Source organism: Antrostomus carolinensis, unplaced genomic scaffold (genome assembly GCF_000700745.2).
Source record: "Antrostomus carolinensis isolate BGI_N321 unplaced genomic scaffold, ASM70074v2 scaffold10193, whole genome shotgun sequence".
NCBI classification, from domain to species: domain Eukaryota; kingdom Metazoa; phylum Chordata; class Aves; order Caprimulgiformes; family Caprimulgidae; genus Antrostomus; species Antrostomus carolinensis.
The window spans coordinates 1-20,442 of NW_010305845.1; the positions used below are offsets into that span (position 1 = coordinate 1).

A 20,442-nucleotide genomic window follows, 5' to 3' on the forward strand; every position below is an offset into this window, starting at 1 on the left:
CCTGGGGCTGGGAGGTAACGGAGGCCGCAGGTTAATCCCCTGGTCAGGACGGGCCTGCGCTGGGGAGGGGCCGGGGACCTGCCGGGCAGGGGTTCCAGCAGCCCCGCGGGGCCTGGTGTCCGCCTGGGAAGCGCTGTTGCCCCCTGTGCTCTGGGCACACAGTCTGGCCTAAGTGTCTTCTCAGACCGGGGACTGTCGGAAGGGTTTGCCTGCTCTGGTTTCCTTCCGTGTTAACCCTCAGCTGGGGCTGAATAATCGGTTCTGGGGCTGGCAAAACAGATCCAGAAATGACCTGTGTTAAAAATAGTTACTTTCTCTTGAGCTGTTTTGAACCATGATCGTTTCTGTAAGCTCATTACGGCCATGTAATGCTTATACTGGCAAAGCTGGGGAGAGATCGCAGGGGCTAGAATAAGCAGAAGGAGAATTAAACCTGTTTAAGCTGCTGTTCTTTCTGAGGGTGATGTTCATCAAACCATCAGACCACAGCCTGATAAATACACTTTGTGCCTCGTGGATAGTTAGAGATGGACACCTGTGCCCTAGTTCATACAACTTTAGAATAAATTGTTTCCTGTTTGATAGCAGTGATCTTCATCACAGTAACAGGCTCAGATGCCAGCTGATGTAATGAAGTATCAGAGCTGAAAATCTAATACCCAAGTAGTAGTCTCTGGGTATTTACAAAAACAGAGTATAGCCAAACCAGTTAATATATGATGTAGACTTTGTTCTATCTCAAAGGAGCAGAGCTGCCACATGCCGTTTTCTCACAGTTCTGTTTTACCAGGTGGTCTTTGCCACTTACTCTTTGGATTTAGTGTCACATACATCACTGTTGTGTTTGGTCTAGGAATCATTGGACTGTTCTGTGGCAATTTGAGTCACTAAAGGGACTTAAGAACTTTAAGAAGGAAGTTACTTATTTTTTGGATTAGTTTTTGCTCTTTTGTTGGATTTAAATGGGCCATAGGGTGGCCTAATGGAGCCAGCACACAGTGAGCAGCAAGGAAGGGACTGCCCATTCTTATGTGGTAAACTGGTTATCAGCTCATGGCTTCTCCAAAAAGGAAAGACTCAGTTCTGTTCCAAAGAAACACATGTTTACACTGTTCCAACACTTGCTACAACAGAGCTGTAGCATCTGCTAAATAAAGCAGATAAATAAGAACATTTTTTTAAAATAAATTACTCTTTGTTTTTGGGTAGGTCTGTTGAGATGATCTTTGCTTCCAAGTCAGCAAGGCAAAGCAATAGAATGAGAGATTTTACTGTTTGTTCTTTCATGGTTATTGTTTACTAGCTTTGTTTTGCCTGGAACGCATCCGAGTGTCCAGATAATGGCAAGAGTGTCTGTACTGGAATGTCTAATGAAAACTCCTTGCTGCAGTTGAAGCTCTCCACCTTGCTCCCTGGCTTTGCCATCATCATCCTGAGCATAATAACAATGCTTAGGGAAATAAATTGACTGAAAGTGGAAAAATGCGTGTGGGGCTAAAGAAGATTTAGTGAGTGTTGGTTAACTGTGGCTAACCAACTGCCTTTTTTTAAACTTACATGAATTAATTGTTCAAAGTGACAGTTTTAATTGTCCTAAAGTGTTATAGGCATTCCAAGGAGCAAAGTGTAATAAAAGGTAATAAGCATTTAAGAGCGAAGGGATAACAGTGATACCAGCAAAGCCACAGGCCGGTGTATGCAGCGATGGCTTAGATCACAGTGAGTTTTAGTTGAAATTAACTCAACAAATAAATTAAAAATCCATCCATAACTTCTCCTAGAACTTTTCTTGATGCTTTTGATATGGGTACATTCTCTGTCTGGTGGGGTTTTTTCTCCCCTCCCAGTAATTAGAATTTTTCAGTTGGATGTTAAGAACTTAAATCCTTTTAGAGAAGCCAAACAGATAGTCAGTCTTTAAAGATGTCTCCCAGGGATTCAAAGAGTGATAGTGCTGGTTTCAGTGCATTGTAATCTCGTACTTCCTATATTGACTCTGCTACTGACAGGGTTTACTGATATCATCAGTCATAGGTCAAAGTGTCTGGGTCTGTGATTTAAAAAAAAACAACCAACCAAACAAAAAAACTCCCCACCAAACTTAGAATGGATTTACAGATCTTTCCATAATAAATGCAATAAATTGGTAAGGAAAACTGGGTAAACAAACCAGTAGTAGATCCAACTTGGTACACAGGAACTTGTTCTTCTCACACTTTTTGTGTGCTAGTAAGTTTCATCAGTGTGTTAATCACTGTTCATAAAAGGATAGAAAACTATGGTGTACAAAGCACCACCTAAGACTTGCAGTCAGTTGCCTTCAACTTTTGGGGGTCAGTGTTGAAGAGCAAATAAACTGCCCATCAAAAACCAGAGCAACGGCTTAAAATGTCTCTTTGATCCCGCAAAAAGCTCTCGTGCAGCACTGAATTACTTGCTCTTGTTACAGAAAGCGATAGACCTTGCTAGCAAGGCAGCGCAAGAAGATAAAGCAGGAAACTATGAGGAAGCCTTCCGCTTGTACCAACACGCTGTGCAGTATTTTCTCCATGTCGTTAAATGTAAGTGCAGTGTATTGGATGATTAAGTAGAGTTGAGTGGTCACATTGCACAGAGCAATCTCTTGTGTTGACATCAGCGTTTGAATTTTTACTTTCATCGCCAGTTGACACTTGCTAATTGTAGTTTGACTGAGGTCATATATTTTGTGGCTTTTGCCTTTATTGTGTTGTGTGTGTGCTCTATTCTTGTAAAAAATCAGATTTTTTTATTTTTAACTTCTGTTTTGTTTTAGGGTTTGTACACAGAGGAGCAGGGGTTTGCTGTCTCTCCTCTGGACTTTTGTAGCAATATTTCCACTGCACAAGGAAATGTGACAATAAGTACAGGGATCCCTGTATTTCTGTTGTGCTGAAAACCATGTGTTACACAAAAAGTTTTTACTGTATCCACAGAGCATTTTTTGCTCAACTAATGCCATTTACCTTTCTACAGCCTCTGTGCTGGCATTTTTTGCTCCTTAATGTCATAGTTTTATTGTTCATCTTGGACAACAAAATGTAGGAGATGGATATTTATGTTGTATTTTTTCTTCAGGTTCCATATTCACATTATTTTATGCCTTTTCATACTTCTGTGTACCTTTTGTTTCACGTCCAGTGTTGTATGCAAGGAGTGGGCTTTCTTAATGTGGGTACAGCTGTAATCTAAGTGGGCTAGGGTTGCTTACGTGATAAGTGCACTTACAGATCTCCATTATTTGAAAAAAAACCCACTATTTTCTTTATAGTCACTTAGGATAATTTTATTTATCACTTCCTATCCATTTATATCTTATGGACTTTGTCAAAATGTCACTTTTTTTGCTTTTAACAATGCTGATGTACTTTTGGAAACTTAACATATAAACCTAACGTTAAATTTTGAATACTGAATTGAAATACTGTAAGAGTGACTAAGAGAACTGTGTGGCTGTTGAACTACACATATCTCTTTCAGATGTGTTATGTAACTTTTTTCTTTATAATGTGGTCATCTTTTAAAATTAGCAGGCTATGGGAAGATAAAGTGTGCTTCTAAATAACAATTGCTTAGCACAAACAGCTTCTTGATGAGCTGTTGTAGAGAAGGAGTTATTAAGACCATGTATAGCAAGACCATGAAAGGCTGACAGAAAGGGTTCCAGTGCCATTGTCCATAGTGCTTTACAATCAAATTTTAAATCAAAGCAATGTTCAAATGTATATTTGATTTCTGGTAGGTGATGACATCCTTCTTATCACTTCTTTCCATGGTATAGTGGAAAAATAAGTAGTTGAGGTGTTTTGTTATGTGGTGAACCCCGAGAGGTGTATTAATAAGATATAAAGAAGACAGAGATTTAGCCTTGCTTTCTGATTGATGCACGTGTGTGATGCTGTTAACAAAGCATTGTTTCCCTTCAAATTCTTAGATGAAGCACAGGGTGATAAAGCAAAACAGAGCATTAGAGTGAAATGCGGAGAATACTTGGACAGAGCAGAAAAGCTGAAAGAATATCTGAAAAAGAGAGAAAAAACTGCACCAAAACCAGTTAAAGAGTCTGGTCCTACTGATGGAAAAGGGTATGTTTTTGGAGAAGGTAAAGCAAAATACTTCCTCAACTGAACTTATTCTAAAATTAAACTCTTCAAAGATCATTTTAAGTAGCATTTTTTAAATGCTTCAGATGCCTAGTAATGCTGAAATACAGTGGGATAATAAAAGAAAAATAACATGGATTAGTATCAGGGGCATTTCTGTGCTTGTTTACTAAAATGTGTGAACATTTGCATAGGAAATTCATTGAACAGTGAAAGCTGTTTCAGACTAACACATGATTATCGGATTTAACGGCAGTGAGCCTGGTGATCCTCAGAATTTTTCTAGATTTAAATACCTACTAACTAGAAACTAAATTCAGACCAATGATTACTGGGGCCCAAGTTTGACCTGCCTCACACTGGATAAGAGGTGCAAAGCTCTATGTAGGGTGAAGTTCTGTAAGATGGACTGAATCATTCTAATGCCTTGCTGCTGCCTAGTCTGTCTGCTGCTTTTTTTTTTTTTAATTAGATTTTTCATTTTGCATATCAGAGCTGAACAAGCAGAGCCTCTTTTGCATTTGCTACTGCCTTCATGGGGGTGGGAGAGAGGAAGGGTTCAGCATGATCCCTTCTGGTGGGATTGCCCTTTTTAGCTGTCCTAAGCAGCTAGAGTTGCTCAGTTGTCTCTTAAAACTTCACCTGATTTTCAGTTTCCTTCATTGTCTACTCATCTCATCAGTTTTATTTTTGAGTTGTTCTGTGTTTTGCTGGTTTACAGTAGAAGGGATTGGTTATATCACAGAGGCTACATGTATTTTCATGACCTCCACTCCAATTTTTCTCTATCTAGTCTCTCTTTTTTCTTTCTTTAACTTCCAGTTTCCTTTGCTCTAACAAGACAAGGGTGTAGAGTTCCATAGTACTAGATGGAATTGACCAAGTCCTGTTGCAATACCAGATAGGGAACAAGTGCAAGTTTCTACAAATAAACCATTTTAGTGCTTCCATGTTGCATGATACAAGGAATTTTGTTTCCTAGAGGCCAGCTCAAAGCATGTAGAAATGTGTTAAGAGGGCTCAGACCCATAAGAGGAAGTTGCAGTGGTGAGGAAGGTGAATTAGAAAGAACATGGTGTAGAAAAGCAGGAGTACAATGATGTAAACTTGTAGAGATCTGGAAGCACCTCAAGGTCTCTTTCATTCCTCAAACTGGTGGGTTTTCTTTTTGCATTCTGACTTTTATCCTAAGACAGCAGTCTCTTTTACTGTACTTCAACATTTTTTCTTGTTTCCAAATCAGGAATGACAGTGATGGGGAGTCAGAGGATCCTGAAAAAAAGAAGCTACAGAATCAACTTCAAGGTAATTTTGAAGCATCCTTTCCTTTCAATAGGAGTGACTTCAGTCAAGCCAGTTCCTCTATTTTTTCCACCTAAATGTTATGGATTAACTTACTACCTGTGAGTGGCTCAACTAGTATGTACTCTTCACATAAAAAAGCATAGTCTTTATGGAAGTATGGGTTTGTGGGCTATGAAATTATCCAGTGACTGTGTTGAAATGTATCTGCTGTTCCCTATAATTCACGTTAAAATTGTGCCATTTATCAGGATAGCATTTTCCAATGGGAGATGTTGCCAGATCCCAGGTGGCTGTAGGCTAAACTGAATCAATATTTTTTTACTCTTAAGTGCATTAGAGTATTGCCTAAAGGCTAAGGTAACAGACATTGTACAAACACTTAGTGTGAGCAGGACCATTTTCACAAAAAAGCTCATGCTGAGGTTCAGGAGTTGAGGGGACAGATTCTTGCTTATTCATAGCAATGGGCGGCATTTTCTTATATGCAGTGATCGTGCTCTTGCCGTTGAGTAACGGAATAGTTTGGGTTTTTGAACTCATGTGCTGAGTACAGTCAGTGATGCAGTGTCTAGCAGCTACCAGTAGTTTTGTACACAGTAAAACAGAGGCTTTGTTTGGTATTTATTACCCTTTAATAGTGAAGATCTGTTCAGAGCGTCCCTGCCAGAAGGTGCTTATGGATCTGAAGAAATTTCATTGTTCTCCCTCTGTGTTTCAGTGTAACAAAGATCAAGTGCATTTACCAGATCTCTCTGTGTGATTTCAGGAGCTATTGTATCATATTTGGAAACTGTGCCATGCCTTTGCTACTACTCTGCACATTTGTTTAATCCTGTGCACAGTTCTATGGGACAGTTTCCTATATTTTAAAATGACAGAAAAATGGTGAACATTGGACTCTTATCCTGTCTCTCACTATAAAGACTGTTTCTTCCTGCATGAATCTGACCTTCAGTTCTGACTTCAAGAGGTAGTTTCTTGCATCCACCACCTCTCCAGTACTTTCTACAGAATGACAGCATTCTTGCTTATACATTTGATTGCCTGAAAGTCTGAAGTGTGAGATCCTTGGTACCTTTACACTTAACACAGGAGTTGGGTACTCAGATCATACAAGCTCTGGACACCCTTCAGATTACTCATTTTCATTTTGCTTCCCACAACACCACAGAGATTTCCTGTATTTAATTTTGCTGCCTCGTTACTCCTAGCTGTCTTTGTCTTATGGAACTTTCACACATCTGTGGGTATTTATCAAGATTTTAATTACAATAGCATCTTGGCTTACTGTGGGAGAAGTGGCCAGTAACATTTGAACTGGATAGGAGTTGTGGGTCTATCATCATGTGTTCTTGTTTAGAATTTTAAAGGCCTTTTGCACTCTATTGTTTAATCTTCCAGCTATTAGCTTACACCTACAAAATTAGGAAGCCTATGATTCCAGTTCCATTTGTGTCCTGGTACAGGTAATCTTTTACCGTGTAGTGATTTAAGTTACCATGGTATGTCTGGTGCAGATAACTCTGGTATTTCAACTTGCAATAATCTCCTGTTCCTATCTGAACTGCTACCTGTTCTGCTAATTAGTTTAGTGATGGACCCTACGGTTCTGTTCACTCTAAGACAAACTGAGATGTAATCAACCTAGCAAAAGAATTTAATGCATTGGAAGTGAGAGTTGAGTTAATTCCAGTATATAGATTGCAAGCTAAGACGGTTTGCAATCAACTTTCTCTATAACATTTTTAACACCTTTAACAATATGATGTTGCATTTGGACTCTAAATTCCAAACTGTTAACAGTTGCAATTGTTAAGAGAAGTTGTTGATTTCAATCTGATAGAAAAGGAATGCAGCAAAAGAAAAAAATCTCAAAGGAGATACTTAAAAAGTAAGCAAGTGTTACTTGCTTTATTCATTGACCAGTGGGTAACAGAACATTTTCTGTCCTGTAGAAGAAAAAAAGCTTTAAGTTACTTCAATGAGCTTTGAAGGAATAAGTTCAAGAAAATAGCTGGTGAAAGCCAATTGTGAAATTGTAGAAAGTCCCTTATAAAGAAATAGGGCAACCAAAACTTTCAGTGTGTTTGAGTACTTAGATAAGCACTGGGTTGGTTGGCATTTGTTCATCTGAGATCTCTCTTACCTTTTGGATTTACCTTGGCTGGGATTACAAGATCTGATATTCAGTTACTACCACAAATCCAAGTTGTCCCATCTAGCGTGTCTGACAAACCAATCCAAAGTCTGAAGAGAAGGCTAAATTCCAGCTCAGTTGGCTAAAATCAAGCTGAACTTGTTGACTGAGCAAGGTGAGACTTGGTGGTGAACTTTGAGAGAATGTGACTAGACTAAGAACATACTTCTGCAGCTAAGCAGACTCCATATAACCTTTCCCACGCTTTCAGCGCTGACCCTCAAAACTCTTTACCATTAGATGATCCAGTTGTTTGCTGCACGTCTGGAGATACCCAACAAGTTACTTCATGTGCTGGAGAATCTTATAAATCCTGGGCTACTGCAGCTACATTGCTTCACTTGTTTAAAATGAAATTTCATATTCTTTGGGAAGTACAATGGTGGTTTAGTGAGTAGGTGGTGCCTGGGTACCTATTAAGAAGGTATTCCTCTGCGACTACTAAACACACATCTGCTGGTTAGTTATGGTCTAGCTTTGACCATTGAAGGACTTCTACTGAATCTCAAGTATTCTGGTTATCCATGGCTTATTGTAGTAAAGCAGTGTGACAGGTTTCTGTAGAAATAACATCCATTTAACTAACAGTATTCAGTGTTTATATCTACTTAGAAGTGCCTTTTTTTTTTTAATTGAGTGTGGACACGGGCATAGATTCCTTAATTCTTTTTTTTTTTTTTTTCCCAAAGTGGAATTTTTTGAAGTTGTGAAAAGGTATGTGCATCACTAATTTCTACAATCTTGTCTTACAGGAGCAATTGTTATGGAGCGACCAAATGTCAAATGGAGCGATGTTGCTGGCCTCGAAGGTGCCAAAGAAGCACTTAAAGAAGCAGTGATCTTGCCCATTAAATTTCCACACCTGTTCACAGGTCAGAATTACAGTATTTATTTGTTATAGTCCAGTCAGGACCAGTACTGGTGCTTGAGAAGGGTGTTTTGACAATTTATCAGACACTCAAGCTGAGCTCTTAACAAAGAGATTGTGATCCATCTGACAAGTTTCATGGGTAGTTGTGGAAAACCTCTGAGTAAATTAGAGGGGCTTCATAAAAAAAAAAAAATGCGTTCAGTCTTTCTACAGTATTTTGAAGACCTCTGGTTTCTCTTTGCAGGAAAGAGAACACCCTGGAGAGGGATTCTCCTGTTTGGACCACCAGGAACAGGAAAGTCTTATTTAGCAAAAGCTGTGGCAACAGAAGCAAACAACTCTACCTTCTTCTCAGTATCTTCCTCTGACCTTGTCTCAAAGTGGTTAGGTGAAAGTGAAAAGTAAGTTGGAGTTGCCAGAAGTCAAGGAAAACATTGGCAAAAAGAAATTAATACAGAGCTAGATAAGTTACTGTAAAGAAATTTAATTTGAGAGAAGGGTCATGTCTCTTTAAAAACAAGCTTCAGGTGTTTCTATGCTTCATGCTGCAGTGCCATGGAAAGATATCATCGTGTGCTGTGTTTTGTGCTGCTGCAGTTGGGTGTCTCTTCAATGCTCAAGATAGTTTTTTAAAAGTAGCTCAGAAAGGTTTCAGAAGCACCATGGGGCTCATTCCCATTCTCAGCTCAGTTGTCATTGCCCACTACATCAGTCTGAAGTGTTGGGGTACTCTGGCTCTTGACATCTCCCCACTCATCTGTCCCAGTAGCTGTGCTGTGGCATTTCTTTGTCCACATGGAGGTGTTTTTTCTTTATCCTGATTTCAAACAATATCTAGAAGACATAAGAAACTTGCAAAAATAGGTTGAGGGAGAGGAGGGAGCAGCCATGAAAGAAAATTTTGTGGTTCCCCATGCCAACCTCTTCATTTGCTTCTATGCAATATGTGAAGAAGACAAGGAAGGCTGAAGTGACATGTTGGCTGCAGTCTAAAAGCGTAGGAATTTGTCCATCTCAGCTTCCAATGAAGACTTCCCAAATTAAGAAAAAGCTCTGGGTTTGTAGTACAGAAGGGACTTTCATATGATGATGAGAATACTTGTCAAAACCATGCTTTAATAGTTTGAAGTGTGGGACAATGGAGCAACGCTATTTAAAGTTGAAAGGATGAGGAAGAAAGGCCATTACATAAAGGGCTTGAACTGGGTTTTTTTTTTCCACAGAAGCTGTAAATCTTAAGGTGTTTTTCTTCTGTTGCAAAAAAATACAGAACTGGAGTCCAGCTTGGCATTTTTTCCGTTTGACTTCATATGAGGCTATTACCTGAGATTTAGTGCTGGTAATGTGAAGAATTTCCCAGCATGTTCCTGTTTATTTTCATTTTTAACTTGGTGAAATGTGTTAATAAGATAAGGATAGGGTTTGTTTTGGTTTGGTTTTTTTTTCCTGGCAAACCAACTTTTCTTGCCATATAAAAAATATTTAATAAAGTTGTATAAAATAAATGTACATGTTATTTCCTATAAAATCTCTAGAGTTGATCTGATCAGGTTACAAGTGCTAAATAAGAGAAATCCATGTTACTTTGCACCTGTCTGGAGTGGTGGTTTTGTGTAGTCCAGGCTGTCTCACAGAAATGTAAACCGAAAAAGGGCTTTTACTTGCAAAGCCATGCCTGGGGTACTCTGAAGTGTTTCACCTCACTCTATGCTGGGCTGTCTCACTCAGTATAATGCTGAGTCTTGGAGCTGGAAGAATATTGTATCTTTGAGAAGCTTTATGTTAATTCTTTTCTTTTTTTAGCTTTTTCTAAAGGAAGTGACTGTATCATAATCTTAAGTTATGTGTATTCATTGATGTAATCATTAAGATAACTGAAACTGTTTCCTTTTTTAAGATTAGTGAAAAACTTGTTCCAGCTTGCCAGAGAAAACAAACCTTCTATTATCTTCATTGATGAGATAGATTCCCTCTGTGGGTCAAGAAGTGAAAATGAAAGTGAGGCTGCTAGACGGATAAAAACAGAATTTCTAGTCCAGATGCAAGGTAAGTTTCCTTGGTTTTCAGAATCAGTCAAAGGAATTGAGATATGTATTTTAAGCTTAGCTTGCGTGAGAATGCTAAGATCTGCAGTTCCTCCCTGTTAAATATTGACAACATTTTATAACAGTCTCTGTTTGTCATCTAAACGGTGAAATGATTTCTGCCCTGATACAGGGGTTGGTGTTGACAATGAAGGAATCTTGGTCCTCGGAGCAACGAACATACCCTGGGTTTTGGATTCTGCTATCAGGAGAAGGTATGATGACATTTTTTTCATGGTATGGAACTCACAAGTGTTGTGAGGGTTCAGTCAGAGACTACCTGAGGTTGTAATCCAGTTCATGTTTGCAGACATGGCTCATGCTCTATAACTGCATTCCATGAGTTGGGCTGAGCCAAACTAATAGCCCCTTTCCCCTTTAAAGAGGTAGGCTGTTCAGTCTTGCATGGGCCCTGTAGTTCATTTGATTTCTTGTTCAGGTGATTATGCTTGAGCAAGAAGAAAACTGTTCTGTTTCCTTGTTGGATGGTTTTCTGGTGGGCTTGGGGGACAAGTTACAAAATGTGCACCTCACAAGGGCAAGAGGGGGTAGAACTTTCCTTTTCAGCTGTTAACAAACTGTTGCATAGCTTGAGTTCCTTCATGGAAATGTAGCCTTATGTTACACAGAAACATAGTGTTTTCCTACTGGTCAGGCATAATTTGTGATTTTTCAGTGCATGTTTTAAGTGCTGTTTTGTAGATAACGGTCTTTCATACCTTTATCTGATTAGCTGGATCTTTCTTTGAGCTGCAGAGCAGCAGAGGACAAATACAGCTATGTGACAAATATGATTATGTTGTGATGAGGACGCAGCTTGGATAATGGTCATTTTTGTAGGCTAAAGAAACATTACTTTTTTGTGATTGTCACTGACTTTTATTTATATACTTAATTCAAGCTGGCCATAATTTGAGTGGGGGTTGGTCCAGGTGACCTCCAGAGGTCACTTCCAACCTGTATGGCTATAGTTTTGTGAGAGACAGATTTAGAGCATGAACACGTTGCTTAAAATTTCAAATTGCTCTGAGCCCACAGTACAAGACAGCGACACGGACCTGGGAGTGAGTCTAGAAGGGGGCCGTGAGATTGGTCAGAGGACTGGGACACCTCTCCTGTGAAGAAAGGCTGAGATAGTTGGTCTTGTTCAGCCTGGAGAAGAGAAGGCTCCAGGGAGACCTTATTGCAGCCTTTTATTATATAAAGGGGACTTATAAGAAAGACAGAGATGTTTGGGTTTTTTTCACCGTGGCCTGTAGTGACTCGACATGGGGCAGTGGTTTTAAACTGAAAGAGGCTAGGTTTAGACTGGACACAAGGAAGGAATTTTTTACAATGGGGTTGGTGAGACACTGGCACAGGTTGCCCAGAGAAGTTGTGGATGTCCCCTCCCTGGAAGTGTTCGAGGCCAGGTTGGATGAGGCTTTGAGCAACCTGGTCTAGTGGAAGATGTCCCCCTATGGCAGGGGGGGTTGGACTAGATGACCTTTAGTGGTCCCTTCCAACCCAAACCATGCTCTGGTTCTCTGCAGTGTGGAAGAGTTGCTCTCTAAGTGTTGTCCATAACACTTAAATGAACTTGTACAACAATTGCAGTAATCAAATTATTTTTTCATTGATTTGGCTCACTTTGTCATGTGTATCACATTAATTCTGTTATGTGGAATTTGGAGTTGCTTTTATTTTCTTGGTGGGGGGGTGATCCCATTGGTAATCCCAATCTGTGAGAACAAGGTGCTGCTTGAAAGGAAGAACTGCAGTTATCAACATTTCCTACTGACAAGTCCGTTGAGAATATGACTTCAAATTTGCTTCCAACTATGAGATTTTCTTCAATTTAGTTGGAGGCTGTAGAAAGTAGTTGTGTCAGCTTGTTATCAGGCAGTTCCTTAAGTGTGGAAATTGTTCAAATATACTTCAACACTTAAAGACTTTTCCCTCATTTTTTTCTTTTAAAACACAAATTCTGCTGGAGAGAATCTGGAAAAGACTTCAGTCTGAAGAGAAGATCTTTGTCATGAAAAGGAAGTAGTTGTTATATTCTGGATGTTAGCTTATACTAGCTACAGTATTATTTATGAGGACAGGTTTAATATTTGCCTCAATTTTTTTTAAAGGTTTATAATACTGAAACTGCTTCTTTCTAATATTGTTAGGAACAAACTATATAGTTATTTGCATAAGCTTCTTTCTGCTGTGCACCTGCATGAGCTAGCATCTGTGGAACATTTTGGTTTTCCTTTTTTAAACCAGGTTTGAGAAGCGTATTTATATTCCTTTACCTGAAGACCATGCCAGGGCTGCAATGTTCAAACTTCACCTTGGGTCCACTCCAAACCTCCTGACAGAATCAGACTATCGAGAGCTTGGAAAGAAAACCGATGGCTATTCTGGTGCAGATATAAGCATCATTGTACGTGATGCACTGATGCAGCCTGTTAGAAAAGTGCAATCAGCTACTCATTTTAAAAAAGTAAGTAGGAATCAACTTTTTTTTTTAGTTATTTTATCTATGAGAGCTATCCTAATTTGAAAATTCCTTTGCAAGTAAACTGAACTTGGTTTTGGACAATACTGAGTGTCCTTTTTATTAACCAGCAAGAACTTGGATATTCCTTTTTTGTTTTTGTTGGGTTTTTTTTCCTTCCTCCATACTCCCCCAGTCCTGCCATGGGTCTGGTGAAGCTAGTTTCTGGGTATTCACATTGTGTAATTCAAGCTGTGATGACTGTTCATGTCTTTAGGTAGTGTGAAAAGCATTGAGTTTGAAGTTTGACTTAAATGGGAATTTTATAGAGGTGCTCTTTTTCTGGATCGTCACCTGGTTCTTCATATGTTTCTAGCATGTTTAAATAAATGTATCCCTCGTCCACATGGGAACAGATGGATTATGATCATGCACATTCTGCCTACTTGGCATATTTTTCAAACTGAAAAATTAAGGTTGTGTGAAAACTAGTTTACACTTTTTTAGGTGCACCCTAAAGAGACTATTGAAACTATATTGTTTGGCTTATTTTGCAGTTACCTCTACATACTGTATACTGACTTAAACATTTCTTCCAAATATTTGGATGTCAGAATCTTTATCAGAGAAAGAACGGACTGGAGTTCTTTACCACCAATCTAAATCCATTAAAGCTGAGAATGTTTTTTTCCCCTGGAGAATTTGCACATATAAGTCTTCTTGAATCAAATTAATTGTTCTCTATAAACTATTGAGCTCCTCAAAGAAAAAAAAAAAGTGTGATAATGTTATCAGTGGTTATAAGCAGAGTTCCAAATACATACAACATGTGTATTGGTTAAATACAATTATGTTTTATCTATGGAGCATTTTTTTAGAGTGGAGAGAGAATAAAAGTATTTTCTGTTTACACTGCTATTACAAACTTTGATTTTAGAGAAATTCATGTATCTTGGGTGAAGGTGGGTCAGGGTATTCTGCAGAGGTTTTTGCTGCTGTACAGGGAAGCCTTCATTTGCTGCTCCTTAAAAGAGCAGGTGCAGAACAGGGTAAGATAGGAAAAACTGTAGATCCTAGAGCTGTCAAGACATATATACCATGTAACTTGTGTTGGCAGCAGTTACTCCTCATCTTGGTTGCAATTACAAGTTTTTTACAGGTAATTCAGCCTGACATAAAAGGGTTAAGGGCCATAAACTGAACAGCTACAGTTATTTTGAGTTGAAATTAGGCTCTTGAGAACAGTCAGCCATTGGAATAATCTCCTGAGGGAAGTAGTGGATTCCCCAACATTGGGCACATTTTAGCGACTTGGATACAGGACTTGAATGACTGCTCACTAAGTTCGCCAGTGACACCAAACTGGGAGGAGCTGTGGACACTCTCAAGGGCAGAGGGGCCCTGCAGAGAGACCTGAATGAATTAGAGAGCTGAGCAATCACCAACTATATGAATTCTAACAAGGGCAAGTGCCAGATTTTGCACCTGGGACACGGCAACCCTGGACACACACACAGAGTGGGGAATGAGAGGCTGGAGAGCAGCCTTGTGGTGAGGGACCTGGGGGTTCTGGTCAATGGCAAGTTGAACGTGAGCCAACAGTGTGTCCTGGCAGCCAAGGGGGCCAACCGTGTCCTGGGGGCATCCAGCACTGCATTGTGAGCTGGTTGAGGGAGGTGATTGTCCCGCTCTGCTCTGCACTGCTGCAGCCTCACCTCCAGTACTGGGGGCAGTTTTGGGCACCACAGGATAAAAAGGATATAAAGCTACTGGGGAGTGTCCAGAGGAGACCACTAAATTGGTGAAGGGTTTAGAGGGAACTCGTATGAGGAGAGGCTGAAGTCACTTGGTTTGTTCAGCCTGGAGAAGAGATCTCATCACAGTCTGGAACTTCCTCACAAGGGGAGGAGGAGAGGCAGGTGCTGATCTCTGCTTTCTGGCCACCAACGATAGGACCAGGGGAAATGGCAGGAAGATGTGCCAGGGGAGGTTTAGGTTGGACATGAGGAAAAGGTTCTTCACCCAGAGGGTGGTGGAGCACTGGAACAGGGAGGTGGTTGTGGCACCAAGCCGGACAATATTCAAGAAGCATTTGGACAAGGCCCTCAGGCACATGGTCTGAAAGTTGGGATTGTCCTATGCAGGGACAGGAGTTGGACTCAATGATCCTTGTGGGTCCCTTCCAACTCACAGCATTCTATGATTCTAAGATTCAGCTGGACAAGGTGCTGGGCCATCTTGTCTAGACAGTGCTTTTGCCAAGAAAGGTTGGACCAGATGATCCTTGATGTCCATTCCAACCTGGTATTCTATGATTCTTTTTTCCATGTAGTTTCTTCCAAGAAACACATTCAGCTGAAGATTTGAATACAAAGGAACACTTAAATCTAATATGGTCCAGAATATGAGAGGACTATGTAAGTTTCCAAAGCCTGCATTGAGGAAACCTTCGTCAACTTTGTAGTTAGGAAAATAAACCTGCAGCCTGTCATTGTAGTGAGGAGGGGAAAAGATGTTAAAGGAGGTTTTTTTGGTTTTTGGGAGTTTTTGGGGGGGTTTTTTTGAGGAGCTTTTCCCAGTTTAAAAACAAAATGAGTATTTTGAAACACTGATTCGGTAAGTTTCTTCTGGGGGCAACTCAGCAGTAGCACTGTGATGTAAACTGTATTTGCTTAAAAATAAGCAGCTGTTTTGATATATCAAGGATTTTCTAGATGCTTCCTTCCCTTAAGCAGTGATGCCTGAAGTATTTCTCCATTGTTGACTTGACAATGGCATATCTGGCTAAAAGGCTCTTCCCTTCTTAGCCTTTCATCCAAATCTGGAAGAATCTGGCACATCTCAGACTACCATGGAGCAATGAAATAACCTCAGTTGTCACAATTTGCTAAGCAACCCGAAAGGAATTCTTATCTCTTACCATCTTTTACCCTCAAAAAAGGAAAAAAAATGAAAAAACCCCACAACTGTAGTACTTTGAGGGCTCTGATATAAGCCAAGTTGATTTGATTTCTGTTGCTAGTACTTTAATTGGATGTTATTTCCTATTTTTATAAGCAAAATCTTAGCTTTATTAATATTAAATATTTGCATCATAACAACACAACTTGGTCCAGTTAAACAGTGCTCTCCTCAGTTATTACTAATTCACTGTAAACCGTTCCTTTCTCTGTGTGATAATGCAGGTCTGTCAGTGCGTTTTTAATACGTCATGGTTTTTAACCCCAGCTGGCAACTAAGCCCCACACAGCTGCTCGCTCACACCCCCCGGTGGGATGGGGGTGAGAATCTGAAGAGTAAAAGTGAGACAGCACATGGGTTGAGATAAAGAGTTTAATGGGTAAAGCAAAACCCACATATGCAAGCCAAGCAAAACAAGGAATTCATTCACTGCTTCCCATGGGCAGTTGTTCAGTGATCTCTAGGAGAGCAGGGCTCCACCATGTGCAGCAGTTACTTGGGAAGACAAAAGCCATCACTCTGAACATCCCTTCTTTCCTTTCTTCTTCCTCCAGTTTCCTTGATCAGCTGAGTGTGATGTTATATGGTATGGACAGCTTCAGTTGGGTTTGGCTGTCCCAGCTGTGTCCCCTCCCAACTCCTTGTGCACCCCCAGCCTCCTCGCTGGTGGGGTGGTGTGAGAAGCAGAAAAGGCCTTGACTCTGTGTAAGCCCTGCTCAGCAATAACTAACACATACCCCTGTTATCAATGTTCTTCTTATCCTAAATCCAAAACACAGTACTATACCAACTGCTAGGAAGAAAATTAACTCTATCCCAGACAAAACCAGGACAGAATATTACAATATGTGCTCTCCAGCATTGTGCTTTAAATGCAGTTTGGAATAGCAAATCCAGTTCTCTGCTGTTAAAAGTAGCCAGTTAGGGTATTGTCTTTCATATGGCTTTGCATCTGTTTTGAGTTCCCATGGATGTGTGATGCTTCAGGTAACGATGAAGGAAAATAAAACTGTAGTTCCCAGATAAGGTGTTGCAGAAAGGGAATAGACACCTGGTGCAACTTTCTTGGATCTGTCTGGAAAAAAGGATGGTTTCTGATCTCACACTAGGTGGCCCTGTTTTCTATCAAGTGCTGTTGAGATGGTGTCAGAAAAGGTGCTCAGAACTTTGTAATGCAATATGTCAAAGATTGAAAAGCCATCTCTGGCTTCCTAACTTGAGGGGAACTCAAGGATAATTACTGCAAAGTTTTTAGAAAGCTGTTAACGAGTATTGAGTGAACTTCCAAAGTGACCAGGGACTAAGAAGGGTGGTCTTCTCCAGCTGGATTTCCTGGCATGTTAGTGTTCCACAAAAATCCTCAGCCTTAGGAGGAAACGGCTTCTGGGGTTTGGCCTGATGTGAATTTAAATATCTGGCTATACAGCTGCATGTTTTCAAGGTGAATTATGCCAGTACATTTATACAATTTCTTTCACAGGATGTGTCTTCCCAATCAGTGGGGCATCTGCATGAAATCAAGGAATGTTTTTACTCTAAAGATGCTGTTCAGCTTCTGGTTTTTGTCTATAAAATTATAACTCCTATAAACTGAGTATTTTCTTGGTTTTAGGTAAAAGGACCATCTGTGTCTAATCCAAATACGATGGTAGATTTGTTCACCCCTTGCTCTCCAGGTGATCCTGAAGCCATAGAAATGACATGGATGGAGGTTCCAGGTGACAAATTACTGGAGCCTAAAGTTTCCATGGTAGGTATTCTTTTGTAGTATGTCTCTTTTGCTTTGCAGAACTCTGAAAAGACTTTAAGGTAAAGACTGCTTTTCAAATGGTTATGCAAGGCAATTGGACGAGTTGTTTGTTTTCAGAGATGCTGGACATAGCAGATAACACTTGAATTCCCAACATACAGTGCTACAGTACGGCATGCTTGTGAAAAAGCCAGCTCTCTATCCCTGATAAGCATCTTCTTATTGTTCTTGCCTGCTGGCATGCAGCAGCTGTCCTTTCATCCATGGACAGCACTGGCTCTTCCACTGTTCTTTCACTTGTCTTTTATTAATTTAAAACCTTCAGGATCCCTGCCTCATTACATGTTTCCTTCCCATCACTCTGTAGCATTAATATTGATATTGGGAAATAGAAAACTCTATTCAGTCTAAACTGGGAAGTGATGTGCTGTAGGTAAATACTGCCTATGAAATAAAGAAAAAGTAAAAAGATCATGGAGATAATGTAGCTTTGGTTAAATTCCATCACAGGTTGATACAGCTATTTCAGCTGTTTTCTTTGTGCGTGTTAAAATACTTGCTTTGATCTAGGGAGTAAAATTTGTCATTTTAAGACAAATTGAAATTTCAGTTTACTGCTTAAAAAATTATTGCTGGACATTCATTCTGTATTTTTCCCCAAAAGTAACAAAAGAAGATTCTGAATTAACCATGTTTGAGGGAAGGATTCGATAACAAATCTATGCTTCTGTCAGTTCTTTTCTTGTGTGCAAGCAGTCCTGTAACGAATGCAAGAAACCAGTGTATTTCAGAGATCACAAACCTCTCAAGCAGTAGGCACTGCTTTGTAAATATAACCATTGCTATATTTCAGAAAATAATTTTTTGTACGTATTTGCACACTGAAGAAGCACAAAAGAGTGTATGCAGGTCTGCCATAAAACTTCTGCCTGCATGGTCAAAGTGGATTTTTAATCAATCTTTCCTGGGATTAAACATAACATTTCCTTGTGTGCTTCTAATGGTACCTGGGCTCTGATGCACTGTATTTGCATAGGCAGTTGTTTCAGTGTCCAAAATCATTTCCTGTCCTTAAAAAAAAATCAGACTTCAATTCTTTCTAAGCAGGATATCTCTAGTCTGAGACAAATCTCAAGTCTAGAAAATGATATTAACTTTTGAGTTTACCTGTAATTTTATAGTAATATCAGGTGTTAGGCATCTACTTTTTTCAGTTGCCTTTGGCTAGGACTTGATTACTTTTCTTGCCCCTTTTTATTCATATGGTGTTTTAACTACTTCTCTCAACTTCATAGATCTGTGACTTTTCTGAACTCCATTTTCTAGTATCTAAATATTTATCTAGGAAACTGACTCAATTGAAGAGACAAATTACAGGTCATGAAGAGTAAAACTTTGCTAGAGATGAATCACAAACTACTGTTCTATATTGTTGGACTACAAAATGTACATGGAAACGTCTGATTATTTTCCACTTTAAACTGCTGTAGTTAAACATGGGCTGAAATAGTAACTGACCAAAAAAAAAAAAAGGAAGTTCAGTTCTTTTCAATAAAAAGAGATTAATAAATCTTGAATGGATGAGTGGCTTAAACCTAAACCTGAGGTTGTGGTTTCATTATTAGAAAACTCACTGACAGTTTGTCTGTCTGTCACAGGGTTAAAATGCTGCCACGGTGCAGAGATGTGTAGGCCTACTTAAAGGTTTTGTGTCAATAGGAGCTCCTATGGTCATCTTGCTTTAATTGGCTTTTTAATGCATATTTGTCTTTGCAACAAGACTGTTAGCAGTGGTACTACATTTGTTTCTGAAAACACTTGTGCTCTTTGTTTGTTTTTTCTGACAGACCGATATGCTCAGGTCGCTAGCTAGCACAAAGCCAACAGTTAATGAACAGGACCTGGAGAAGTTAAAGAAGTTTACAGAAGACTTTGGTCAGGAAGGCTAAACCAAAGATGTATGTGGAGCATTAGAACTTTTTTTTTTTTGCTTTCTTAAGTATTCTTGTGTCTTTATTGATGGCATTTCAAATAAATGCCAATAAAATCACTCCTTTCTTACTTTGCAAAGGTATCTTCTATTCCTTCTGCAAAGACCCTTAAGCTTTTGTATTGTATTGTTTTATCAGATGTCTATTAAATGTCTTCTATTGAAAAATAATATGAAAATACGATTTTAGGGTGGGACAGCAAAGTGATGTGGTAATGTCTATTAAATACTAGAGAAGTTTAAATTATTAGTTCAATTTTAGGTATTAGACCTAGGTACAAGTGAGTTTTAAACTCCCAGTAGGCTCAAAAAACCCTTTTTTGAGGGGTGGAAAAAAAAGTATTTGTCGGCTGTTTTCAGTATCAGTCAGTCAGCCTACATACTAATTGCTCTCATTTAATTTAGAAAAATACAACAAAATTTGCTAATCAAGCATACTGTAAGTGTGGGTTTGCTATTAAAGTAAGAAAGAAAACACTGAGGATAAGACTACATGGGCCAGTACTTTGTTTAAATATTGATGGAACTGGTATTTGGCTTTTTCTGCTATGTTGTGTTAAAATTTTGCCTTAAACAGCAAGCTTTTGTTTTTAACTCTTTACTAGCTAATACACACTGTCACTATGCAATTTAGCAAGTTTGTTAAATGTAAGTATCTCGGAAGATGTTTTGCTGGCTGTTCTTGTTTTGTTTTAA

At 39.4% G+C, this 20,442-nt stretch overlaps 1 protein-coding gene across 1 annotated transcript; it reads left to right on the forward strand.

The window, feature by feature from the left end:
• Positions 1-2,423: 2,423 nt before the first annotated feature.
• LOC104522574 (vacuolar protein sorting-associated protein 4B) lies at positions 2,424-20,037 on the forward strand (the record flags this gene model as incomplete). The annotated part of the gene is made up of 10 exons (XM_010164905.2): positions 2,424-2,561; positions 3,953-4,103; positions 5,365-5,426; positions 8,376-8,495; positions 8,739-8,895; positions 10,392-10,540; positions 10,712-10,793; positions 12,832-13,051; positions 17,619-17,756; positions 19,604-20,037. Coding segments are annotated over 10 exons (1,319 nt in total), but the record flags the coding sequence as incomplete, so codon positions are not given.
• Between the last annotated feature and the right edge of the window lie 405 nt (positions 20,038-20,442).